This window comes from Alternaria infectoria (genome assembly GCF_024043175.1).
Source record: "Alternaria infectoria strain BMP 0036 chromosome Unknown scaffold_29, whole genome shotgun sequence".
NCBI lineage: Eukaryota > Fungi > Ascomycota > Dothideomycetes > Pleosporales > Pleosporaceae > Alternaria > Alternaria infectoria.
The window spans coordinates 250,678-277,374 of NW_026250718.1; the positions used below are offsets into that span (position 1 = coordinate 250,678).

At 49.8% G+C, this 26,697-nt stretch overlaps 8 protein-coding genes across 8 annotated transcripts; 5 read left to right on the top strand and 3 right to left on the bottom strand.

Annotated features, from left to right (window-relative positions):
- Positions 1-449: 449 nt before the first annotated feature.
- On the bottom strand, positions 450-1,956 carry J4E92_009973 (uncharacterized protein; the record flags this gene model as incomplete). Its single annotated transcript, XM_051501315.1, has 2 exons — positions 450-1,399; positions 1,950-1,956. The coding sequence occupies 2 exons, from the start codon at positions 1,954-1,956 to the stop codon at positions 450-452; spliced, it is 957 nt and encodes a 318-aa protein (XP_051348533.1).
- A 1,921-nt stretch (positions 1,957-3,877) lies between these two features.
- Positions 3,878-5,116, bottom strand: J4E92_009974 (uncharacterized protein; the record flags this gene model as incomplete). The annotated part of the gene is made up of 1 exon (XM_051501316.1): positions 3,878-5,116. One exon carries the CDS (start codon positions 5,114-5,116, stop codon positions 3,878-3,880), a length of 1,239 nt encoding a protein of 412 aa, XP_051348534.1.
- A 579-nt stretch (positions 5,117-5,695) lies between these two features.
- Positions 5,696-6,526, top strand: J4E92_009975 (uncharacterized protein; the record flags this gene model as incomplete). Its single annotated transcript, XM_051501317.1, has 2 exons — positions 5,696-5,780; positions 5,835-6,526. 2 exons carry the CDS (start codon positions 5,696-5,698, stop codon positions 6,524-6,526), a joined length of 777 nt encoding a protein of 258 aa, XP_051348535.1.
- Positions 6,527-6,828: 302 nt separating this feature from the next.
- J4E92_009976 (uncharacterized protein) lies at positions 6,829-8,326 on the top strand (the record flags this gene model as incomplete). Its single annotated transcript, XM_051501318.1, has 3 exons — positions 6,829-7,187; positions 7,230-7,338; positions 7,388-8,326. 3 exons carry the CDS (start codon positions 6,829-6,831, stop codon positions 8,324-8,326), a joined length of 1,407 nt encoding a protein of 468 aa, XP_051348536.1.
- Positions 8,327-9,141: 815 nt separating this feature from the next.
- Positions 9,142-11,697, top strand: J4E92_009977 (uncharacterized protein; the record flags this gene model as incomplete). Its single annotated transcript, XM_051501319.1, has 1 exon — positions 9,142-11,697. The coding sequence occupies one exon, from the start codon at positions 9,142-9,144 to the stop codon at positions 11,695-11,697; it is 2,556 nt and encodes an 851-aa protein (XP_051348537.1).
- Positions 11,698-13,960: 2,263 nt separating this feature from the next.
- J4E92_009978 (uncharacterized protein) lies at positions 13,961-15,491 on the top strand (the record flags this gene model as incomplete). The annotated part of the gene is made up of 3 exons (XM_051501320.1): positions 13,961-14,110; positions 14,161-15,006; positions 15,066-15,491. The coding sequence occupies 3 exons, from the start codon at positions 13,961-13,963 to the stop codon at positions 15,489-15,491; spliced, it is 1,422 nt and encodes a 473-aa protein (XP_051348538.1).
- Positions 15,492-18,367: 2,876 nt separating this feature from the next.
- J4E92_009979 (uncharacterized protein) lies at positions 18,368-18,953 on the top strand (the record flags this gene model as incomplete). Its single annotated transcript, XM_051501321.1, has 2 exons — positions 18,368-18,829; positions 18,888-18,953. The coding sequence occupies 2 exons, from the start codon at positions 18,368-18,370 to the stop codon at positions 18,951-18,953; spliced, it is 528 nt and encodes a 175-aa protein (XP_051348539.1).
- A 253-nt stretch (positions 18,954-19,206) lies between these two features.
- J4E92_009980 (uncharacterized protein) lies at positions 19,207-20,848 on the bottom strand (the record flags this gene model as incomplete). Its single annotated transcript, XM_051501322.1, has 3 exons — positions 19,207-19,555; positions 19,602-20,613; positions 20,662-20,848. 3 exons carry the CDS (start codon positions 20,846-20,848, stop codon positions 19,207-19,209), a joined length of 1,548 nt encoding a protein of 515 aa, XP_051348540.1.
- Between the last annotated feature and the right edge of the window lie 5,849 nt (positions 20,849-26,697).

Genomic DNA, 26,697 nt, shown 5'->3' on the forward strand with positions numbered 1-26,697 from the left:
TGGGATTATGTGGGGGTATCATGGAAAAATTATCTTATCAATCAATCTGATCAAAATCAATCGCCGAGATATATGCGAGCACCCTTTCTCAGCAGTGATCTTCGCCTGTTGTAACTCAACTCCACCGGCGCAGTGTTTACGTGCGTAATGCGCAGCTGTGACTGCTGATGCCGAGGTCGGCATGCTTCAAGCTAGACGCCTGACATGTTCATGTCTTGTAAGAGACTGCCCGCGTGCATACAACCCCTACCCCGTCGACCAGAAATTGCCCTTGTTCGCATCGATCGTCGGGGCGCGCCAGGATAGTGAAGCACACAGCAGGTTCGTGCGGTCCTCTGGCGTAGGCAGAGCGTCGTTGGTACCGCGGTAAGCGTGGAAGAGGGTATTTCCTGCATGGTCTATGCATCAGCGTTGTGAAGGACAAGCACTGACTCATCCGCGACTATGCTTCAGCCCTCCTTCCCAGCCTGCTCATGCTCCTTGTCCTGTTCGTGCCCATGTTCGTGGTGCCCGTTGAGATGCAGGATCCGCTTCATGCCGTCTACACTCTTCTCCAGATGGGGGTGTCGGGCTATGAAACCTCCATGATGGCCGTTGGATGGAGTACCGGTAATAGTGCGCTTCTTACCGGCAAGAGGGTCAACCGCAGCTACCCTTGGAGGCCACTCATCCGAGTCCTTCCAGCCTTGTACCAGCGCCTTGCTCATGTCTGCGAGGTTGATGGGGACCGAGGGCGTGCGCGACGAGACTACGATCTTCTGGAAGATGTCGCGGTATGCTTTGGGGGTGATGGACGCACGGATCGGGTTGTCCTCGAGAAGACGCGGCGCGACGGGAACGAGGTCGAAGGTGTCGGGCGTGGCACTGGTGATGGAGTGCGATTCCGAGCCGGTGGGTGTGACGGCGTGCTCTTCGGACGAGTAGCCTGCGGCTGAAGACGGGCGGTTGGCCTGTCTTTGGCGGTTCGTGCCGTACTTCTTTACGCTCGCTGCGCCCGTCCACACGTCTCGTCGCTCGACCCAGATCCTCAGTCCTTCATTCTCTTTCATCTCGCGCTCCAGCCTCTCTCTACGGCGCCTTCTGCGCGCCTCCCTGGTGCTCGCTACCGCATCGCCGATGCTCTCTGGGTTGTCGAACCTGTACGGGCCGACGCCTTCGTCTTCTTGATCCGAGTCTCCAGATTCCGACTCGCCGTAGTAGCGCTCGCGAAAGTCGGCAGCGTCACGCACCTCTTCATCCGAGGCTGACCAGATGGCAGGCACGTCAGGATACTCCCAGTCGTTGCGCAGGCGCTCGTCGAGGTAGCGCCGGGATGCTCGGGCGGCGCTCAGGTTGTTCTCCATGGTTGAGGCGTGAGTGCAGCGCTGATCGCAGGTGTGATGGGCAGAAGAGTGGGGAACTGCAAGCGGGGACCAGGCTGACTGTCAGACCCCAAGGTTGGAATTGCCCAACTTCCAAGCCCAGATACCAAGACTAGTGACGTACGCGATGATCAGCTTGATCACCGTCTTGCAGCCGTCAAACAACTATCGCGCGTTGTGCTGCGGGGTATTTTGTACAATCTCGAAAAGATCAGACGGTCGTGGAAGCGGGTAGAGAGTGGGTATGCGAAAAGAAAGTAAAACCGGCAGTGGCCGCGATTAAGAGGGTCAAGGGCAAAGACGATGCGACAAAGCTTGAATGGGCTTTGCGCTGGCACTGGCGCGAAACGGATCGTTGACGTCGACCGCACGCAAATGCATGCAGGGCAGAATGGCGGGCGGGGCGCTGCACTTTACCCAGCCGAGCAAGCGCCTGTCACACCACCTTTGCCCATCCGACATTCTCTCTGTAGGCCAGACACTGGATCTCGAACTTATGGTCTTTTTGAGTATATCCATGAGCGCTGAACTCTTGTTTCCTATAATTGGCTTCGACATGTATCATATAACAAGAAGAATACTCGGAACGAGCCATCAATTTCAATGCTGGTATGCTAGACGCACCGCAAAAGAATCACCCCAACCATCCACCAACCCCTGGCGCTTGAGAGTAGTAGCGCGACCTCCGTACAAACAAGGCTGGCCGCTGTGGTTTCCTTTGGGTAGCTGGAGGTACCAACAAAGCCACTCGCTCCGTGAGTGTTTCTTGTTCCTTGTCTACCACCACCTCATCCATCTTTGCCACTCCCAAATTCCCATTTACCTTCTCCGCCGTAGTCCAAGAAACATTCATACAAGTCAGCGCCGCCCAAATCTTAACAAAAGCATGCAAATGCCCAAACAGCAGATACGCCGGAAAATACACAACATCGCGCGGATGCTTGCGAAAGTGTTCCAGAATCTTGACAAACTTGAAAGACAAGATCCAGATCGTGAGTGCCACTGCACTAACAGCGAAATACTCAGCCTTCCCGTACTGCCTCAGCGTCCCACGAAGAGTCATATACATACACGCCTCCTGCGTAAGCGACTGTCGAAAAAACCACATAAGCAAACTCCACGACATGAACGGATGTCGCATCCACGTCAACCCACCCATCAACTGCGCCGGATTATTCCGCCAAGTCGTCCGTGTCCAGCGTAGTACCTGACCCAAAAATTTCGGCCACTCCCCCAGTTCCGTCGTCATAACGCTATCCGGCCCAGCCTGCAGTCCAAAATCCCAATCATGCTCAATCAGCCAGCGCGTGTGGAACTTGTCGTCATCGGAATTCAACGGCTCGCTTTTAAACGGCATGTAGCTGTTCAAATACCCGTTCAGGAACTCGGGCGACGCGTAGATGGCTGTGCGGAACACGCCGAAACGGCCTGGTAATGTTGATAGGCCGCGGTCGATGCCGTAGGTGCCTCTGTACTCGTAGGAGCGGCGCATCAGGTATGTCATGCCCATGAAATTCCAGAATCCAGGCCAGGAGAAGGGGTGGCCGCGGTGTCGGGCTTGTAAATCGGCGCTTACGGCACCGACTTTTGCGTCTTCGAAGGGGGCGATTACGGAGGCGATGAAGCGAGGGGATTGGGGCCAGTACGTGTGATCGTCCTGAAGAATAACAAGCCGTGTGGAGACTTGTTTGAGGGCTTGGGCTGTTTGTTCGCGGCGTGAGGCTTTGACGCGGTGGGCCACCACGACCTTGCTCTCTGGAAATAAAGCTCGAAAAGCGCGGAATTGCTCTGCGGCTTGGGTGCCGGCGGTTGCGATGATGAGCTTGGGGACGCTTTGGGCGAGGATGGAGCGGACGACGTGATGCAGGGTTTCGCACATGAGGTCTGTGGTGGGGATTATGACTGTCACGTCGTTGGTGTGGTATGTGGGGTGCAGCGGTATGGGTGTAGGCCTGTATCTATAGGTGCCGTATAGACTGATGAGGACGCGGAGGTAGCGGAGAAGAAAGACGAAGAGGAATGAGATTGGGTAGATGTTGCGATGTAGAGATTGGTAGATGGGCCACTCTGTGAGGCGGGTCGGCACGTACAGTAGAGGCATCCTTAGGCTGTGGCTTGTCTCTGGTAGTAGTGCGATCAACGCATGTGGTGCAGTAAACAGTTCGGTGAGAGTCATCGTGAGCTGGTACTAGATTCGCTAAGAAAGCTAACTATGGAGGTGTTGTAAAGAACAAGCAAAGGATAACGCCGCAATGAGGTGCCGTGGTAGAGTGTCTTGTTCATACCGAGACAGCGCAACAGGACCTTTATATTGCAAAGAATCATGGAAGGGACAGCGAAGTAGACTGTGAGTAGATGGGCGGTTCCGGTCGCACAGGTATGTTCGCTGATCAGCGCATATAGAATTGTGAGAAGAGTTGCGATGATGGAGCGATCGCATTTGGGGTCGGTGACGTGAAGGAAAGGAGCCCGAATAGAGACGAGAATAGATACGTTCAGCGACGAAAACCCCCTTCTCATACAGCGACCCATTCGTACGGTGGCAGCTTCGAATCATCCGGCTTGTCCTCCGGCAATAGCTTGTACGCTTTCGTCTTGCAGAACGTCCAGGCGAGTGCGTCGCGCAGCCTTATTGCCCAGGCAGTCTGAGGGAAAGCGAACTGAGGGAAGCCAGGCGGCAAGTCTGCACCTTGACCTTGGACCTTACGGTACGTCTCTTCGTAACGCTTGAGCGCAGCTGGGATATCGTCGGTGGTCTTTATCTTGCCGAGTTCGCCTGCGAGGAAGTATGCGCCCTCAACAGCGAGGGTAGTGCCAACACCGAATGTGGCGTGGGCTGCATCGCCAAGAAGAACAGCACGATTGTTTGTCCAAGTAGGAAGCTTGACGTACGCTGAGCGGCTCATATAGAAGTCGTCGCATGCGTCCATACCGGCGAGGATGCGCTCAGCTTGCCACCCTGCATCGTCTAAATACAAGTGAAGAATCTCTTTCTGCTTCTCGGGACCGCCTTCCATCGCTGCTTCGACGAGAGGATCGTAGTGTCCATGTGCTGGCGTTGTGATGATGACGTAACACCCAATCGTCTTGCCGTTGCGATGCGGTCGCGTCATCAAGCCTCGGCCTTTTGGTGCGTTGTACCAATACCAGTGCTTCGTGTCGGATTCCTGGCGGGGAATGCTGAAGTACGCGACGTATTGCCCGATGAAGTTGTAACTTCCCTTGAGCGTCTCTTCATCCAGGATAAGGGAGCGTATTCGTGACGCTGAGCCGTCTGCGCCAACGATGAGGTCGAACTTGTCTGTTGCTCCACTGTCGAAGGTCACGTCCACCGACTGCTCTGTTTGTTGTACCGCTGTGACGTAGTCGCCGTACACGTATTTCACATTCTTCATGCTCTTGGACGCATCCAAGAATAGGCCGCAGAGATCTGATCGCAGGATCTCATACTCGGATGTGAAGCCGCCTTTTCCAAACTCGGCGATAATCTTGCTTTGTGCGTTGATCAGGCGTGTGCCCTCTTCCGTGGTGTTGCGTGCAAGTACGCTTGGCAAGAGGCCCATCTTCTCGACAATGGAGATGGCTGGACCGCGAATCTCGATCGACTGGCCGGTGGGTCGAGGGAACGGCGAGCGTTCTAGAACGGTGATGGAGGCATTCAGACCTGTTCTGGCGAGCCAGTAGGCGAAATTCGATCCTGCAATGCCAGCACCATTGACAAGAACTTTGAGTTGGGGAGCTGTTGCGAGAGACATGGTTCTGATGAGTCGTTTGGTGATGATGTGTTGAGGCATTTCGATGGACGCGACACAAGTTACTTATATACCTTGAAGTTGTGATGCTCTTGCGTCCAAGGCGTCCAAAGCTCAGCCTTGATGCGCTGAGGCACGCCTGACCCGAGATCAATCTGGCCCGAAATGCGTGAAACCCGAGTCTAGTGGCACACTCATCGCTACGAGGCGCACTTAGTCGACGAGCTTATCGCAATTAAGCACTGGCTAATGCGCCGCACCGACATGGTGTGAATTAAGGTATGTTGTCGTGCTCCAATAGCGTTGGAGTAAGCTTGCTGCCTGGCAAGCGGTGGGCGGTGGGCGGTTGGGGGCTGGTGGGTTGTCGCTGGGGCCACCCGTCTCTTCCCCGCCATGTCCACTTTGAGACAGGCGGGAATCCGTAACTCCCGAGCTGCGATGCGAGCGCATCGTATCTACGAGTTCTGTAGTGGCATGATGCAATGACGCCACAAATATTGTAGCACCCTACTAACTCAACGCCTCATCCTCACGTCCACGTATTCCGTCCAAACCTGTAAACGCCAATCTACCCTCCTTACGATGGCGCGCATCCTTATCACAGGCTCTTCCGACGGTCTCGGATTGGCCGTCGCCAAACGTCTCGTCGCAAATAGACATTCTGTTGGTATGCATCTAAAATGCCCGTCTTGAACATCACCCAGGCGCTGATTCGATGCAGTCCTCCATGCGCGCAACGCTCAACGTGCAAAAGACGCCAGGACAGCTTGTCCCGGAGCTGACACAGTCGTGACGGGCGACTTGTCCAGCCTTTCAGAGACCAAGAACATGGCAAACGAAGTCAATAAACTGGGAGCGTTCGACTGCGTAATCCACAACGCCGGACTTTATCAAGGCCCATTCCGCAAGACAAGCGAGGGGATTCCTGCCCTCGCAGCCGTCAACACCGTTGCACCATATGTGCTCACCGCACTGATCACCCGTCCCAAGCGCCTGGTATTCCTCTCCTCCGAGATGCATCAATCAGGTTCTCCTAGTTTGGACGATGTTCTATGGCAGAAACGCGGCGAAGGCCAATACAGCGCGAATGCCGCCTACTGCGCGAGCAAGCTTCACAACGTCTTGCTTGCCAAAGCTTTCGCCCGCAGATGGCCCGACGTGAAGAGCAATGCATTGGATCCTGGCTGGGTGGCTACCAAGATGGGTGGCAGTTCGGCACCAGGCAGCGTTGACGCGGCGGTCGAAAGCTACGTCATGCTTGCTGAGGGAGAGGAAGAGAAGGCCAAAATGAGCGGGTGCTATTTCCATCCGAGCAAGCGCCAAGGCACGCCTCAAAAAGCAACAGAGGATGAGGAGGCACAGGACAAGCTGCTAGAGATTTGCGCTGAGTTCTCTGGTGTTCAGCTTTCATGATGTTCGTCACCTTGCGGGACCCGACATGTCGGCTAAATCCATGCTCAGTCTCTTCGGCGCAAGGGAATCATGGGGTAATGGTCCTCCGCATGTCGATACGAAGTGTATATAGTAGCCTCGATCGGAGGGCACGGAATAATATAGAACGCGCAAATCACCACACGATACTGATGAGATTTGCGCCGATTGCAGATTGAACGATACGATGAACAGCCTGTTTGAGCCCCACATCTCAACCGCAATGCATACTTCAGCAAGATGCTCTCCGCTGTCGTCTTGATACCATAATCATCGAACGCATCATGTATTTTGCGTTGTTGCATCTTGTGGCCCTTGGGGCCCTATCGCATGTCACTCTGGCAGTCTCTCTGGAAAGTCGCCAAGCGCAGCAGAAAGTCACCATCGACCTGACGAAGAGATACCAGACGATCGACGGCTTCGGTTTCTCAGGCGCATTCCAGCGCGCCAACCTCATCGTCAATCTGCAGCAGCCCAAACAGCGCGAGGTTCTCGATCTACTCTTCAACACGACCACCGGCGCTGGCTTCTCAATCGTGCGCAATGGTATTGGCTCGACACCCAATAGCAACAGCGATTTCATGAACACGATCCTTCCCAGATGCCCAAGCACACCAGCGGAAGTTACTACGAACTATAGCGGGTACGTCTGGGATGCTAAGGATAGCGGACAGTTGTTTCTCAGCCAGAGAGCACAAGAGTATGGTGTAAATACCTTCTACGCGAATGCATGGAGCGCGCCTGGATGCATGAAGACAAACAACCAAGACACCAACGGCGGCCAGCTCTGTGGTGTACGTGCATCCCCGAGGTTCTCTCATCGCATCCGCTAACCTGCCCCAGGTCTCTAATACCAATTGTCGCTCTGGAGACTGGAAACAAGCCTACGCGAACTACCTCGTCGCATACATCAACTTCTACGCATCAGCCGGCGTCAAAGTAACACACCTCGGCTTCCTCAACGAGCCCGACTTATCCACCTCATACGCCTCAATGCAATCATCTGGTACCCAAGCCGCCGAGTTCATCAAAGTCCTTCGCCCCACACTCGACCGTGCGAACCTGACTTCCGTGGGCATAAACTGCTGCGAAGCCACAGGCTGGAACGTCGCAACCCAACACGCACAGCAAATCGCCTCTGCCGGCGCCGAAAGCCTCGTCTACGCCATCACATCTCACGAGTACACTTCGCGCATCAGCGGCACCATGCGCACTGCCGCTCGCGTCTGGCAAACCGAGTACTCAGACCTGAGCGGCGGTTGGAGCACAGCCTGGTATTCCAACGGCGGCGCCGGCGACGGCTTCACCTGGGCGAACACCGTCTTCAACGGTGTCGTAAACTCCAATCTGTCCGCGTACATCTTCTGGGAGGGTGTCCAGGACCGCGCTACGAATAATAATAACAACGAGAAGCTTATCTTGGTTGATGGCCAGAACTACCAGGTTAGCAAGCGGCTTTGGGCTTTCGCGCAGTTTCGCGTCGTTAGGCCGGGTGCTGTGAGGGTGGGGGCGAGTGGTGGGGCGAATGTCAAGGCTGGTGCTTTTGTTAATGGGGATGGGAGTGTTGCGGTTGTGGTTATTAATTCTGCGGCGGGTGCGCAGAGTGTGGGTGTTGCGTTGGCTGGGTATCCGGATGTGAGGGCGTGGTACACCGATAATACTCACGATATGAGTGTTGCGACTGTAACCGTGGGAAGTGACGGGACTGCGAGTGCAAGTGTGCCTGGTAGAGCGATGATCAGTTTTCTGTTCAAGAAGGCTGCGAATGCGACGATGTCGTAAGTTGGGTGGTGGATGTGGAGAGTGGCCTGGGCGCGCTAGGCGTTCAAGCCCCACCGCGTGAAGGCGCCACTTCCGCGTGACATGAGCTGAGGTCACATCTTCAATCTCGAACAAACACTGCGTTATCCTTCGCCTGTCGTCAAATGCCATGTGCCTTCGTAACTGTCCCGTGGATTTTGTGAGGCCCCTCCAATACGAGGCGGCACGCTCACAGCGCGCTGAACGAAGCCAAAGCGCTTTCTTGACCCCGCTCACAGCTCGGTCCTTCTCCCCCAAGAAATCGCATCACGCGTTATCGCATCGTATTCGGACAGCAACATGGCTATCTTACGATGCAGATCGGATTTTGTGAGAGAGTTAAAGCAGTCACCGCCATAACGGCCAAGGCTCGGTCCGCAAGAAGCCTGAATTCTCCGGTGGTAATCCGTAATGGGGAAAGGGGCCGATAGCTAATATTGAAAAGTGGACACTATCCACGATCTCCATGCTGGTGTTTCTATTTCCTGTCCACACACAGGGCACATTGGGCAACCTGACCGTGCTATACGAAGTGCGCATGAACATCGACATGTCCCGAAAGCTTCCAGATAACGCTACGGGCTTGGTCTTCGTACAGATATAATGGTCATCATGGCTGCGATGCCACACACGTATCCCCCTCACGCTCGCTTTTGACAATGGGAAAGATCGCTTGCGCCATCGCGGCCCTTGTTCTGGGCGCGCAAGTTGCCGTCTCAACGCCCATTCATGCTCGACTTCAACCGAATGCGATTGTACATCGAGCTGCAAATGACACGCCGGTGGCAGGCGGCATCATGCCCGGTGCCTACATTGTCGAGTTCGCGAATGACAATGAGACACCGGAGTCATTCTACGCGTCTCTTGCAGCCAGCGGCGTACAGGTTGAACCTCGCATGGACCTGAGCTTCCGTTTCTTCAAAGGTGTCTCGTTCCAAGTCAAGAGGTCGAGCTCGAACTCGACTGGTGGGGACTTCTTGCGTCAGATGAAGGCACAACCCCAGGTCGAGAACATATGGCCGACGCGCATCACCACACGTTCGGGTGAGGAAAGTGTTGCAGCACCCTTCCAGCAGAAGCACACCAAGCGGCAAACCACATCCGAGCGTACCTTCTCTCCTCATGTCATGACCCAAGTCGACAAGCTGCACGCAGAGGGCGTCACCGGCAAAGGCTTCCGGGTTGCCATTGTCGACAGCGGCCTCGACTACACCCATCCAGCACTCGGCGGATGCTTTGGTCCGGGCTGTCTGGTAGAAGCGGGGTACGATTTCATCGGCGACAACTACATACCAGGCAAGACAGATCCTGAGCCCGATGACGACCCCATGGACAATTGCGGTGGACATGGTACCCACGTTGCAGGCACCATTGCCGCTCAGCTCCAAGGCAACAAGTATGGCTTCACAGGCTCTGCTCCCGGAGCAAAGCTAGGCGCATACAGGATGTGGGGCTGCACATCGACTTCTACGAACGAGATCGAGCTGATGGCATTTGCTCGGGCTGTCGAGGACGGCGCAGACATCATCTCTTACTCCAACGGCGATGAGTCGGGCTGGGCGCAGGATGTACGCGCTGTCATCATCTCCCGCATTGTTGACTCTGGTGTTCCTGTCGTAATATCCGAAGGCAACGGCGGAGGCCAGGGTATGTTCTATGCTTCTACACCGGCAACGGGATACAGCGTCATGGGTACGGGAGCGGTGTCCAATACGAAATTTCCCACGTTCCTCGAGCGAGGCTCCTACACGACTGGTGCTAATGCTACCAGCAACGGTACGATCGACTTCGGCTTCTTGATGGGTGTACCTGAATTTGCTGCCGACACGACACTCCAGCTGTGGTCTGCTGCCGATGTAGATGACGCTTGCAAGCCCTTGCCCGATGATACGCCGGATCTGAGCCAGCGCATCGTGCTTCTGGAGTTCAAGGATGCAAGAGCAACCCAGTGCTATCCGCAAGATCAGGGCGCGAATCTCGCCGCGAAGGGTGCACGATTTATGATCTACTATGAGCGCAGCAACCTTACGATGCGGGACGAGCCATACGTCTACGCCGACGGAATCGAAGGAGTAGTCAAGGCTGTCCCATACGTTGCTGAGCGTTGGCTTTCCCTCCTTTCGCAGGGCAGCACCGTCTCCGTGACAATACCCGCGAATGGAACCCAAACGCACCTCGAGGAGCTTGAGAACAACGAGACCGGCGGATATGTCGCGGGCGAGCTGAGTAGCTGGGGCCCAAGTTGGGAGCTGAGCATGACGCCACAGATTGTATCACCCGGAGAGAACATCCTGAGCACGTACCCGACGGCTTTGGGTAGCTACCGCGTCATGACTGGTACCAGCATGGCAACGCCGCTGGTCGCAGGTGTCTACGCAATGCTTGGTGAAGTATACGGCAAGTTGGAACCAGAGCGACTTCGCAGGATCCTCACGCACACGTCCAAACCACTTGCATGGCACGACGGTACGAAGGCATACCCCGACATCCTCGCTCCAGTCGCCCAGCAAGGCGCCGGGCTGATTCAGTCGTGGAACGCTGCCCACACCACTCTTGAGCTCGATGTCGACAGTCTCATGCTGAACGACACGGAACACTTCGTCAGCACCCGAACCTTCAGCATAAAGAACACTGGCTCCACCGACGAGGTCCTCGACTTGGGCCACCGCAAAGCCGTCACAGTGTACACTTTCCAACCCAACGTACCCGACCTACGTACAGGCGTGTTCCCCAACCCCGCCGTTGACTCATGGGCCACTGTCTCCTTCTCCTCCTCCCGCATCAACGTCCCCGCTGGCCAATCCGCCAAGGTAACCGTCGACATCACACCACCCGCAGGTGTAAACGCAACCTTGCTTCCCGTCTACAGCGGCTTCCTCAGCATCGGCGACAAGCTCCACCTACCCTATCTAGGCGTCGTCGGAAACATGCGCGACGTGCCCATCGCAACGGCCGACAAGGTCTACCTCGCGCAAGGATACTCGCCCGCGCCTGCGAACGTATCCTACACCATCCCTAGACCAGACCCCGAGAACCCGCCCTTGACCGACCGTGGTGACATGCAAAACACACCGAATGTATACGTTGGCACTATAGTGGGATCGTCGTTGGTGCGCGTCGAGGTGGTGCAGGGAGACAGGGTGCTGGGTGCGTTGGCGGGGTTCCCGCAGACGTACGTTGCGAGAGGTGAGGTGCGCGCGTACTTTAATGGGTTGATGGCGGATGGGACGGTGCTTGATGAGGGGGTGTATAAGATGAAGGTTAGTGCGCTGCGTATCTTTGGTAATGAGGAAAGTGAGGAGGATTGGGATGTTTTTGAGTCGGTCAGTTTTAAGGTGAGGTACGCTGTGTAGTAGCTTTGCGACGTGGGTTCAAACTGAATTGATACGTTTCGAGAATGTCTTCACTTCACTCTTTCTACTTTGGTCAGCCTTGAACATGCACGATAGTTTGCAAAGTCCTGTCGCGTGGTCACTTTCAAGAACAGCGGCTCCGATGATGTACACTGTATCCCTCCTTCAGGTAGCGATATCATAGGCGTGTGGATGCGGGCTCTTGCTCGCCGGCCGTGCAGATAGACTATTTTCAGCGCGGTAACGCCATGCGCGACTTTTTCTGGAATATTACGCCACGGCCCGAAGCCATACCCACGGCGCCGCAACACCGCGCTCAAGCGACTCACGAACGGCTTGTATCGCTCCGGAAGTTTCCTTCTCCGCAACTCACCCGGGCGTCGAAACGCGCTACATCGACCACTGCCGGCGGTATCACGTCATCCTCTGCGACGACGACTGGCTCAACGCACGCAAAGCTTTAGTCCCCTCCACCCTGAAGGCATACCAACGCGCATCCTCTCCCCGCATCCTGTTCGACCCCACAGACTCTGTCCGATGTCCCAGCAGCGGGCATCGCAAGCGTGGACAACGGCCTAGTCTCCGCTCCTCAGCCTCCTTCGCGCGATCTGGTACAAGCCGGCGTCAGTCTTGGCGTAAGGGTCGTGCAATTCTGACATTGAAGGGCTACGAGGTGCGATACATTGTGATCAGCGGAACCAAGGCCGTTGAGAAGAGCGCACGGCGGAGCAGCGGAGGGACACGATGCGCAATCGCACTGCGAGCAGGTATGACGTCGAGCGGATTAGTGATGGCGCCTGAGGGACGCATGTCATGTCAGGCCCACTGGGGCTTCGCACGCTGCCGAGCACGCTACCACACGTCTTACCTAACGACAACAGCTGCCCCAGATTGAGGCTCTGCGCTACCATCCGTACCTTGCAACTGTTACCTAACGACAATGCCTTTCCCCAGACTGCCGCTCCGCATCCTCCGAATTCTTTACATAACAGCAAATCTGCCCCAGATCGCGTCCGCAGCACTGGGTCAGCCCTGGTGTCAGCTTGCTTCCAGAGTGCTGCAACTGGCTTCCAGAAGCCGTGCTCACCGGAGTGGTTGCGTAGCTGCTTGTCCTTTGGCTCGGGAAGGTAGTCGAGTGCGGAGGAGGCCCGTTCTCCACGTGCTTCCTTCCCGAGTATTCCTCCGATACCCTCATATCCAGCGCCAATACTCGGAAATATATCTCCAAGTTGCGCAAGTCTCTCCGCGTCTTGGACGCCCATCGCAATAGATTCCTGGAGTTTGATACGACCATGTATCAGCTTGCGGCATTGCGATATAGCATTTCAGGTACTATACCAGCACACGACCATCTCGGGACTGTTGCGGTTTGGTTCATGGTGTAGCGATACAGGGTCGCATGACAGCCCTGAGGATCTGGATGCTCAAACTACACCTGTAGCGTGCCTGTGTACCATTGCTACTTGTTCACTAATGCGCCATTTCCACGCGACTCCGACCACCTGTATATGCGCATGCTATCTCTGCAATCTCTTCGCGCACCCACGCATATCATCGATATTGACACAATTCATTCGAAAACGCGACAAGAATGACGCATTCTCGTTATTTCGCTATCTCGGAAAGCATTGTTGAACAGATCTGAGCGGACCCTCGTTCCACAACGCAGGCCCAGAAATCCACAAAAGATAAGCGTCTATTTCACTTGGTCCGAAGTGCTTCGGCCCTGTTCCGGTCCTGGCGCGCGTGCTTGTCGTCGCGCGCAGCAGTGGTGGGCGGCCTTGTCGCGAAGCTTGCCCACGCCACCTGGGATACCACGACCGATTGCGCTCCCCCAGAGTGCTCTCGAACGCGCCCAACATGCACAGCGCGGGCGCTTGACGCTGGTGACATTCGACGATGCAAAAAATGGAGTCATTTTACCGGGTTGGGCCTAGGTCGGCAAAACCTCGCTGTACCTGCACACATTTTTTCGCGGCTTAGTGCGGCTCCAGGCCAGGTTGCCTCGGTCTTTCGCGGCTCCACGCCTCTCACGCCAACGTGAAGCATCAACCACCAGTGTCCACTACCGCGAAACGACCCACGTACCTGGGGAAACAATGCGCGCGCGGCGACCTCCACATCGTTCCTGGGTCTGTGCCAGCCGATGTCGGTCGGGCCGACGATTCTTGCATATGTAAATGGCAGACGGTCGCCCTTGGAGGCACGTCTCATTCTCGTGCGCCATCTCCTCTTGATACCCAGGAACACTCATCAGGGCGACATGGGCTTCTCCAACGACAAGATCAGCGACGACAAGATGGGCAACGACCTCGAATACGGCGCCCAGCTCAAGCCTGAGGACACCAACCCAACGGGTCAGACCGATGCCGTCTTTGGTGAAATCGTCGAGGGAGGACCCAACTACCGCAGCGTATGTTTCCATACCATCATTCCTACCCAACGCATATTGACATCTTGCAGGTCAGCTGGTGGGGATCTTCCGTCATCATGATGAAGACACAGATCGGTCTCGGTGTCCTATCCATCCCCGCTGCATTCGATGCTCTGGGCCTCATTCCTGGCATCATCTCGCTGCTTGCCATCGGATTGATCACGCTCTGGTCTGGATACATGGTCGGCACATTCAAGATGCGTCACCCCGAGGTGTACGGTATCGAGGACGTGGGACAGAAGCTCTTTGGGCGCACTGGCCGCGAGGTGCTCGGTCTTGCGTTCGCTCTATTATGGACGTGCGTTGCTGGCTCCGGTATGCTGGGTATCTCCATCGGCTTGAACTCGTTGTCTGAGCATGGCACGTGTACTGCTGTCTTCGTGGCTGTAGCCGCATTCGTGGGCTTCGCAATTGCTTCGATCAAGACCTTGGGCAAGCTTTCTTGGATTGCGTGGGTTGGTCTTGTTGGCATCATGTCAGCCATCATCACCCTCACCGTCGCAGTCAGTCTCCAGGACCGCCCCTCTGCGGCGCCTCAATTCGGCCCCTGGGAGTCTGACTTTGAGCTTTTCAAATCGCCCACCTTCGCTGAGGCAGCGGCTGCTCTTTCCAGTATCGTCTTTGCGTTCTGCGGCATCCCTGCGTACTTCAACGTCGTGTCCGAGATGAAGGACCAGAAGGACTACTTCAAGGCTCTGTCGCTGTGCCAGTTCGTCATGACCTCGATTTACGTCGCCATCGGCATCGTCGTCTACTACTACTGCGGATCGTACGTCGCTTCGCCTGCGCTGGGATCCGCCGGTGTGTTGATGAAGAAGGTGTGCTACGGTCTTGCGCTTCCGGGTCTGCTTGCCTCCGTCGTCCTGGTCACTCATGTAAGTTCCTCATTCCTCTTCCGTTTACTCCTTGCAGACAGTATGCTGACCTCAAACAGCTCGTCGCCAAGTACTTCTTCATCCGCACCCTTCGCGGAACCAAGCATCTCAGCCACCCCACCACCAAGCACTGGATCACCTGGTTCGGTTTCACCGCCGCCGTCTCCCTAACCGCCTACGTCATCGCATCCGCAATCCCCGTCTTCGGCGGTCTCGTCTCGCTTGTCGGCGCACTCTTCGGCACGCTGATGAGCTTCCAGCCCATGGGCTGCATGTGGCTCTACGACAACTGGCACCGGTCCAACCGCGACTGGAGGTGGAAGGGTATGGTCGCATGGTCCGTCTTCGTCATTGTGTCTGGCACCTTCCTCCTCATTGGCGGTACTTATGGTTCCATTGCCGGCATTATCGACTCATACAACAAGGATGGCGGAACCAAGGCTTGGACTTGCGCGGATAACTCCAACTCCAGCGGTGGTCACTAAGCGTGGCTGTTTGTTGGAAGGAGCGTCATGATTGCATGGTCGCTCCAGTCTTGTTCTTTAGCGTTGCATATGCACGATTCGAATGTATATATCATACCCTGGCTCAATATAGGCCGTATCTGAAGATTTGAGTTCATTGACTTTGCAAAACTGTTGCCTTGAGTCGTTTGTTAATACCTTCTCTTTCAAACGAAAGGTAAAAGTCGAAACCGGCGACTGCTTCTGGGGGACACCGCCATCATGCGCCGCGGTAGTCGCCCAAGCAACGTTCGATTGACAGTACATCGCCACCTGGGGAATTCTCATGTGCGTGGACTCTAGTCTCGGGGCGTGGGCGGCATTCCCGTCGATGCGGTTGCAGTGTCTTGGGCGTCGAAAAAAAAGTTGTTGATGTTGTCCTTGGTAACGGGGTCGATCGTAGAAAGGAACGGGGCGCAGAGTTGACGACTGGCTTCAGCAGACTGGATGTAGGAAGGTAGATGTAAAGCTTGAGACTGAGAGCGAAACAATGTATGGAGAAGGTGGAAGGAGAGACCTCGGGACGCGGAGCTTGATAACGTGCGCAATTACATAGAAGACTAGATCGCGGTGTGCGCAAACCACATGGCGACAGCACAACAACCTACCTGATTCTAATAAATGCCTTGAAGCCAGATACTTATCCTCCTTCTCCGGGTGCAACGGCAACGGGCTTCTTATCTACCTGCGCTTTTGCGCCCTACGCCCTCACACGCCCTACATGTACTCCGCGTCCACGCCTTTTCCGCAGGAGATCCCCGCGGAAAAGTGGGTCCCACACACCGACTTCGCACCACGGCACCTTCCCCTTCGTTCACCATGTCTGGAGGGACCTTCCCGTTTCGGTCGCGCTTTCCATGGCCCTTATCTGAAGGCACATTATTGTTCGTCGTGACTTTCCTTGGATTGCCGAGATATCCATGGATGGGTGAGGCACGTGGTGAGAATGCGATGGGGGGTTGTTTACGCGAGGATGGCTTCACAGCGTGTGTGCGACTTGGTAAGCAGAGACACCAGAGGATGCGGCAGCAGCAAGACTATCGTTTTAGGCCACGATCCGGCTGCAGCTGGTTATCTCGCTGCTAGCACACGTGTCCACGTGGTCGCGCGTTGAGTTGCGGGACCGGAGCCTCCCAAGGTCGTCGCGACTGGCCTCGCTACCGCCTTCCCTACCAGACACGACCTTGCTTCAGCATCTGTTAACGTCTTTGTCTGGGCGACGGGCATCGTTCCGCGCATCGCGCCAGTTGCGCAACGGCGGACGCATCTACACATCAAGAGGTGTTTGGATGCCCTAAACGAGAAGCACATTCCCCCGACACTCGCTGAAGACCTGGGTGCTGGAGCGCACGCTCGACGACAGCCCGCCAGGCCAAGTCCAATGTCCTGATCGCACCCAAGATATCGTCTATCCCTCGCCCAGCGCAGGTGCTGCTGACATAACAACTTCATCTCCCCATTCGAGACTCAGGCCTCAAGCAACCGCAGCCGCTACTCCCCTAGTCGCACGCGCGCTCGCAGTCCTCAGACCACATCACTAAGACAACGAAGACAGTCACCCTTCTTAGCTTAATTTCTTCGCGCTGTATCGGACAGTTTGAGGGCCATGTGGAAGCTTTACACGAGAGTATGTCGCTGACTTCCAGGTAAGGTGCAGCCTGTGTTTCTCAAAACGCCCAAGACACGCTCGTCACAGGATCGCTACTGCCTAAGTAAGTGGGACCAGCGCTGTGCAAAACCGAACGACTGTACAGCATGACATTATGACAAACCTGGGGCGACTACCAAGTTGCCCAGAATTCAAAGAAGATGGTCAAAAAGCGCTTGCATGAACGCAGCGAAATCCTTCCAAGAGGTGCATTTCGCCGGGGCGGCGCTGCACTGGCTGCGCCGTGATGGTAGTGTTCCGACGGTGTTCAATGCAGCTGGATAGCATTAGCCAAGTCCGCAGCTGGCAGAACTCGGTGTATTGCACAAAGGCTCGGCATCTTGCCGACATCCGAACTTGAGAAACGGCTTGTTCTTAAAAGGTGGAATAATCAGGTGTTCTCGGGTTCCCCTACCGATAATCCTGGCTCTGTCGTGAGTCGCAAGTATTGGAAGGCTCGCCAAGACGACTGCGACTCTCTCGCAGTGACTCTTCTTACAACGTTCTATCAGTGTCCGTAGTTATCATTGGCTAAAATATTGTGCTGCGCCTGACTTCTGCCTGGCTGAAACCATTTGTAACAGGGAAGTCGGCCCTACGTGTGTTACAAAATCGAGTCGGCCCTACAGATGGACCATGCCAAGAAGTCCAGAAATAGGCGCATACTGCAGCTTCGATTCATGATTGGCACCTTTGACAGGACGCCACGACGGGTAGAACCACAGCCGCGGGCACTTTCACTTCGTTACGGGCATGGTCGTGACCCTCTGAGGCTTAGACTGAGGCTGAAAGCCACAGTGACATCGGCAGTACCCATGAAACGGGCACTAACAAGTCACGAGATCGTTCTTCGCGACTCATCCCTTCATCTCGTCACTTCAGTTCGCATAACCCCGAATACCTCAAGATGTCTATTCTGCCAAGAGAATGCACCTGGGGAGAGGTTTTGAAATGTGACGTGCAGGGTACACTAGGGGTCACTCCCTCGTCCTCGGTCCGACTGTGAGCTCGACTTCGCGATATCGTGCGAGGAAACGGTGACAGCACTTAGATCAGGGTGAAGGATTGGAAAGGTACAAAAGGCGAGGTCCAGTCGTTTACATGTCCATCATCCATTCAACTCACATCGCCTTCACTCCTTCGCTTCTTCTTCTCAACACTCTCCACTTCACTTCTTTTACCTCAAGTCTGCGACTTTCCAACACTTAACATGCCTTCTTTCACCACCATCGTCGCCGCTCTTGCCGGATGCTCTGCTATCGTCAACGGCGCCGCCGTCCCTACTCCTGAGGCTCGCGAGAACAGCCTCAGCAAGCGCGAGCCAGTTCTCGCAACCATTCTCGTCGCGGCTGGTACCGCAGCTGTCAGCGCTGTCGTCACCAAGGCCGTCGACGCCACCGCCAAGTTCATTGGTGACGTCCAGAACTTCGATGAAGCTCGCGAAGCCTTCACCCAGCAAACCACCAAAGAGATGATGGCCAACAACCCCGACCCTGCCCGCTTCCAAGCCGCCGCCTGCTACAACCAGGGCTTCTCGGTCGCTGACCCCGCCAACATCGACGGTCAGAACTCTGTCAAGTTTGAGCTTGGCCTTCTCAACACCGACTACGAGTGCATGTACATTGCTGCTCCTAACCAGTTCTTCACTGAGGGCGACGGTGGATTCATTAACGTAAGTTCTAGCTACTCTTGGAAGCTCATCGAAACTTCGACTAACAACACAACTAAAGCTTGCATTCGAGCACACCGACCGCTGCACTTTCGACGAGGCTACCGCCGATCTTACCTGTGTCTAAGCGACAGTACTTTGGGAGGAGGAGGTGAATAGCCGGGGAATGCGGAGGTGAAGATTTGGGGGCGATATCTTGAGAAGGTTGAATGTGGAGCATGAACATGGCCGTTGATGTGATCGACGTATACAAAGCAGCGTTCTCTTCTTTGTCCAATAGTAAACTAGATCTTTGTGCTCCCACACTCTCTTCCTCATGCACGTCTTCATTCGTGATCATACTCTTGGCCGAGGAAGCAGCCATTGCGACAAAGGGAATCCTAGTCGATGACATACTTTCCGAATGCTTTCGTGGGCACCTTTCGTTCAAACATGAGATCCAACTCTTCGTAAGTCCTGCCTTTCATTTCAGGAACACGGAAATAACACCAAGCCAGACACGGGATGCTGAGCCCACCGAAGAAGAACCCAAGCTTGCCACCCAGATTGGCTGCGTCTGGGTTGATCAAGTACGGAATTGCGACAGTCATGATGATGCCGACAAGAGCCTGAGCAGCGGTTGCGACGGCGACAGTCTTCGAGCGCACCCTCGTCGCGCTGACTTCGCAGAAAATGGCAAAAGCCACGGGCCCGACGCTCCAATTGTACACAGAATTCCACACCAAGAGCCTGCAAAGTTAGCACGAGATCCAACGTCGGAATAATGCACACTCACAATGAAGACTTCGCCCACGTCGCTCCTGTCGTAGGTACGAGGTCAAGTATACCCACAAGAAACATAAGAACCGTCAGAATTGTGAGGCCAACACCGAACAGCGTTCTTCTCCCGAACTTCTGCATCAAGTACCATGACAACAGCACACTGACCCAACCAATAGCCATGAACCCAATGCCCATGTTGAACGCTTGCGCGGTCTCGAGACCAGCGAGAGTGAAGAAGTACGTTCCGTAGTTGATGAGATACACACCACATAGAACCTGGGTAGAATACACCCCGATCGCGATCTCCGTTCGGCGCCAATTGACCTTCTTGAAGACATCGGCATAGGTACTACCCGCTTCCATATCATTCTCCAGTCTATCCGTTTCCATGATCTGCGCGAGCACAGCCTTGACGTTGACCTTGGCGCTCGTGAGCCGGCGAAGAGACTTCTCGGCGTCTTCGAGCCGATTCTGACGCACCAGCCACCAAGGACTTTCCGGAGCAAAGAACATTCCCGGGAGGATCACCAAGACCCAGAACCATTGCGTTGCGAACGGAATCGAATACGCCCAGTGGGACTGAAGATGCTGGGTCGCAGCCGCAACTCCGTTTCCAAGCAACTGGCCGGTGACGAAGCAAAGATTGACGTAAGAGGTCGAGACACTGCGCATGGCTAAGGGTGATACTTCCGATGCGTAGACAGGTGCGATGACAACAAAAGTTCCCAGTACCAGTCCAGCAAGAAGCTCTCCAGCAAGAAGGACCTGAAGCGAGCGGGCGAAGAACTGGATAAACACCAGGCCCGCGACAGCGATGACGCATGCATTGAACGTCCTCTTGCGCCCGTACCATTCCAACGGATAACCCGCGGCCAACGCGCCGACGACTTGGCCGATCGGGTTGCCCATCCCGAGTCCCGTCTGCCATGCAGCGGAGATGATGTACCCGTCCCCGAAAGCATAGCCGAAATCTTTCTGAAAAGCAGGTACCGCGTACAAGTTGCCGAGAAGCTGGGGATCGAATGCTGCACGCTTGTTAGTCACAATTCAGACGTTGGTGGACTTCCTCGTACATAGCATGATCACACCCAGGCTGAAGTAGAACGACCATCCTATTGCCTTGGGATAGAGTGACAGGGCCTCCCGAAATGTGAGCGCATGCTCGAGTTCGACGACTTCGCGCACTTCTTCTGCGGCAATCGAAAGCTTCGGTGCCATGGTCGCGCTCGGTTCGTCTAGGCTTTTCGTCGCGGTGGCCATGTTTGGCGTTGAGGTGTGTGCACCGCGTTCAAACGACAACGCGAACGCACAAGATGCGGAAGCTCATGGAGCCAAGCGCCTTACTGAGCTTATATCAACATCTCTACCGGTGGCACTGATACGCGCTTATCAGTTACACGGGGTTCTGCTGCCGATGCGGGGTTGTGAACGGAAATCGGTCCGCTTCTGGCTGAGATACGACGCTATCTTTCGCTGCACATCCTCTATGCGGTTTGGACGTGAGCCAGAATTACATTTGTTGAAATGATAGCCAGGATGCGCTGCGGTGAGGAGGAGGCCTGACTGTCGATTGTGAGCCGGGAAGGGTCACAGGACGCAGCTTCGCTCATGCCCTCGCCCTGGCTATCGCGTCAAGGCTGGTGGGACACGATCTTATCATCGAAGCGCTGCGATAGCGCAACCTATCTCCAGCGACTACATCGTCCCCCAGCCGCCCTACACGAGTCTGCGCGATGTGGTGTGGGATGTGAAGATGGCGGAATGCGTGGAGGAACGAGCACGTAGCGCGGAAGCGGACAGCGATTTTTGAGCGCGAGGAAGCGCGAGGAGGACGGTTAGTATACATAGTGTGTGGAAACGCGTCGTTCGCTGCGGAGACAGGTGGAGGCGGCCGAGTGCGCAATGGTTCGGACGGACTGGAGTTGGAGTACAATGTGGGGGGCGGCCGGCGCTTCGCAACGCCGCTGGCGGAGCACGATCTGCCGCGCGTGTACAGCAGCGTCCTGAACGACGCACCTTCTTCAGTCCTTCAGTTCTCCGCTCGAAGCTCAGCCTTCAGCCTTTCCGCCCGCCCAGAGATACGACCGTCTCCCACAATGGACACTGACTGTACACCACTTCAACGGTGACCAGTCCCCGGACATTCTGCAACCCGACTACACGCCCCACTACAAAACACCATCATCGCGCAGAGCCTCGCGAGCCAGCATGGCAGCGAGTCCAGCCCGCGCGACACCACCGGCCTTTGCCTGCTGTTAGTCATTGGCGGCGGCGTGCGCGGCCTGTCGACGCGCTACATCCTGAAAGGCCTGATGACCTGACTGAATAATCAACGCCGCGCGAAGTATTCGATCTTTTCCGCGACACGAGCACAGGCGGGTGAGTGGACGAGTGCAAGGCTGATCGCCATCATGCTCGGCCGGCCAGATGTAGACGTAGACGAATGCATCGCATCGTACAGCAATCTAACAAAGGCTGTGTTCGAGAACAGGTCTTGCTAGCATCGTAGGCGCCGTGGGAAAGTAAAGGCGCGGTTCGACTTAGCGAAGCTAGAGAGCGCTGTTAATAAAGCGATATCTAAGACAGGCGCTTCTTCGACAAACGCTCTTAACAATAGCGAGGCTTATAGGTACTACACAGAAGTAAACTACACAAATATAGAGGTTTACACTAAGTATATATACTTTAAATACGTAATATTAAATAAGATAGCTAGTATTATACGCCTAGGTAGATATACGTAAGTTAATAAAAATAAACTCTTTATACTTATAATATTAGCTATAATAGACTTCTTTAATATAGTTTTAATTAAAAAGAAATAATTTATAAAAAGTATACTACGCGTAAAGAACTCTATTAATAAAATAGAAAGTAAAGTAGCTAGAATTTAGTATTCTACTATAAGTAACTTTACTTTCTATTAGATTTAACTCTATTATATATAGAGTAATATTATATATAATACTAAATAGTACTTTATATCTAATTTTATAAACTCTATTTAGTAAAAAGATATTAAAAAATATCTAGCTTTCTAGATTATCTTAGAATAGGTAGAAGATTTTAAAATTTTAAGATTTTAAGATATTTAGTATATATTACTATTAGTACTAATACTTAACTATAACTATATAATATAGTAGTAATAGAAATACTAGTACTTACTAAGCTTTATAGTATCTATTCTTTAATAACTATAATATAATAACTATTTCTCTAGGTCTTAATAGAAGTTATAGTAGTTTATTATAGCTACTATCTAATAAATAGTATCTTACTATATAAAGTAACCTATAAATACTATATTCTTACTATTCTAGCTTTTTTTATCTTTATAAAGTATTCTAGCTAAAATATTTCTTTATAAAAGTATAGCTTTCTATAAAGCTAGAGAGAAAAGTAGATTTATTATTTTTTTTACTTTATATATCTATCTAAGAAAATATCTTAGAGCTACTAGGCCTAAGTAATTTTTAGTAGAAGTAATAAGTACTAATAAAAAATAGAAAGTAGCTTTAAAGTAGTAGCTCTAAGGCTTTTAAACTCTACTATCTAAGAGCCTAAATAAAATCTAAGTAGACTATTTAATATAAAATAACTATATAAATTTAATACTTTACTTAGCTTATTAATAGCTACTTATATTATAAAGTTATAAAGTAGAAAGGTTTAGAGCTAAATTTTAAAGTTTTTTATATAATTACTATACTTACTACTAGTATAGTTTATATATAGCTAGAATTTAGTATTTATAGCTAAATTTTAATCTCTCTAGACCTAAGAGATAGAGTCTATAGCGTACTTTTTTAATATTACGTAATTACGTAATTACGTAATTACGTAATAACGTAATACTATATTACCTAATAGTAAACTTAAAAATCTCTAATATAAGCTTAGATTTACGCTTTATAATACTTATACCTATACTACCTCTACTTCTACTACTAATATAATAGTTACTATACATATAATTATAATAGACTAACTACTTTATATTTATTATATATTACTAATAGCTATCTAGACTATTAACTAGTACTAGTACTAGCTTTATATAATTACGTAACTCTAAAAGGTAATCTAGTAAGCCTACTACTAGTATAAAGCTCTAAACTAACTAAAGATACTTATATAACGCTTATATAATACCTATATAAATACTAGTAACCTATATTCTATATATAATTATTTATAAGCCTAGCTATATTAGCTATATTACGCTATTCTCTAGTATACTAACTATCTATTCTATCTATTATTATACGTCTATTAGTATAGTCTAATACTATACTATATATATACTACCTTCTATAGCTAGTAAAGTACTATCTCTCTTTAGCTAAGAAAAATAGTATCTTTTATAAGCTTAATAAAGTTAAGCTTATCTTAGATTACTAGCGTGTTTACTAACTTAGCTAGCTTCTTATCTAATATACTAAGTTAGTTAAACTATTTCTTTATAATTACTAAAATATTAGAAAAAAGATTTATTTAGAAGAGATAGTATATACCTATAATATATAAAGCTATAAGGCGTTTTCTATTACTAGTAATTACTTCTATCTACTTTATACTATTCTAATAAAAGCTCTTTTCTAGCTCTATTCTTATAGCTATATTCTATAAGTCTTTTATTAAAAACTCTCTAAAATAGACTAGAAAGTTAAATACGCTGCGCGTGTAACTAGTAAGAACTACTAGAGTAGTACTTTTTATTATACTAAGCGTTATTATTATTATTATTATAAGAACTAAAGCTTCTATTATAAGTATAGAAAAAAAGTTTAGTGTAGAAAGTTCTTTATATTTAGTAGATATATTAGTAGATTTTTTAGATATATATAAAGGTATTAAGAAAGATATAGAATAAAGAGAAGTATTCTCTATATATAAAGTTTTATATAATCTCTTCTAGACTACTATTCTCTATACTATAATTTAACTCTATTACTAACTAAAGTTTACTTACGTAGTACTATAGTTTCTTATCTACTTCTATAGCTAATAGAAAGGCTCTTATTTAATATTATACTACGCTTTATCTTTTACTTTTTCTACTAAGATCTTTCTATTATTACTATTAGTATCTACCTTAGAAAGCTTATTTCTACTTTAAATTCTAGATAGAAGATATTTTAATATTTCTATAGCTCTATAGCTCTATAGCTTATCTATTACTACTTCTAAGTTTACTTCTAAGTCTACTAGAGAAGCTCTATTACTATTACTCTCTATAAGTATATTATTATTATTATTAAAGTACTATATCTATAGTAAATGTTATAGAGAGAGTTTTTTTAATTTCTATAGTTATATATAGTAAGTATAAGGTATTTAGAAAATATACTTATAATAAGATTACTATATAAAGTTACTAACTATATATTATTACTCTACTCTATATTAATACTTTACTATAATAGCTAAATTTTAATATCTATAGCTAAATTTTAGACTTAAAGTAAAGCTAAAATTAGATATTTATAGTTAGAATTAGTTACTAAATTAAGTACTTAAAATAAGTGTCTCTATAGCTAGAATTTAGCGTCTCTATAGCTAGAATTTAGCGCCTCTATAGCTAAAAAAAAGTGCTTTTATAGCTAATTTTAATATTTATAGCTAAATTTTAATATTTATAGCTAATATTTTAAGCTTAAAGTAAAACTAAAAATAGATATCTATAGTTAGAATTAGTTACTAAATTAAGCACTTAAAATAAGCGCTTCTATAGCTAGAATTTAGCGTTTTTATAGCTAAAAATAAGTACTTTTATAGCTAATTTTATTATTTATAGCTAAATTTTAAGCTTAAAGTAAAGCTAAAATTAGATATTTATAGTTAGAATTAGTTACTAAATTAAGCACTTAAAATAGATATTTCTATAGCTTATTCTTATACCTAAATTTAGTGTCTATAGCTAAAATTTAATACTTATAGCTAAATTTTAGTATTTATAGCTAGATTTTAGACTTAAAGTAAAGCTAAAATTAAGTATCTATAGTTAGAATTAGTTACTAAATTAAGTACTTAAAATAAACGCTTTTAGAGTTAAATTTAGTACTTTTATAGCTATATATACTTTATTATACTTAGTGTTAGTAGCTAGCTAGTCTAGAATATTATTTCTTTAGCTCTAGAGCGTACTAGCTCTACTTTCTCTTATTATATCTTACTACTTATTATCTTTACTTTTCTATCTATTTTCTTACTAAATTACGCCTTAGGTACTTTATTTTATCTTACTATAGTATACTACTTTTATATCTACTTACTTATACTTTCTCTTCTACTAGAATTATATTAACTAAACGCGCTTACTTTAAAATTAATATATCTCTACTATAAATATAAGCTATACTACTACTCTAACTTATTTTTCTACTACTTTTATAACTTTATAAAAAGCTAAAACTAAGTAATTTTTTTAAGCTTAGTAGTAGTGTAATAACTACTAGCTTTTCTAAAAACTAAAGTACTACTAGCTCTTCTAAATACTAAAGCACTACTAGCTTTTCTAAATACTAAAGTACTACTAGCTTTTCTAAATAATAAAGTACTACTAGCTCTTATAAATACTAAAGTATCTATTTAAGAAAATATCTTAGAACTACTAGGCTTAAGTAATTTTTAGTAAAGATAATAAGTACTAATAAGAAATAAAGAGTAGCTCTAAAGTAGTAGCTCTAAGGCTTTTAAACTCTACTATCTAAAAGTTTAGATAAAATCTAAGTAGGCTATTTTATATAGAATAACTATATAAATTTAATACTTTACTTAGCTTATTAATAGCTACTTATATTATAAAGTTAAAAAGTAAAAAAGTTTAGAGCTAAATTTTAAAGTTCTTTATATAATTACTATACTTACTACTAGTATAGCTTATATATAGCTAGAATTTAGCACTTATAGCTAAATTTTAATATCTATAGCTAAATTTTAAACTTAAAGTAAAGCTAAAATTAAGTATTTATAGTTAGAATTAGTTACTAAATTAAGTACTTAAAATAGGCGCTTCTATAGCTAGAATTTAGCACTTTTATAGCTAGAATTTAGCGTTTCTATAGCTAAAAAAAAGCGTCTTTATAGCTAATTTTAATATCTAT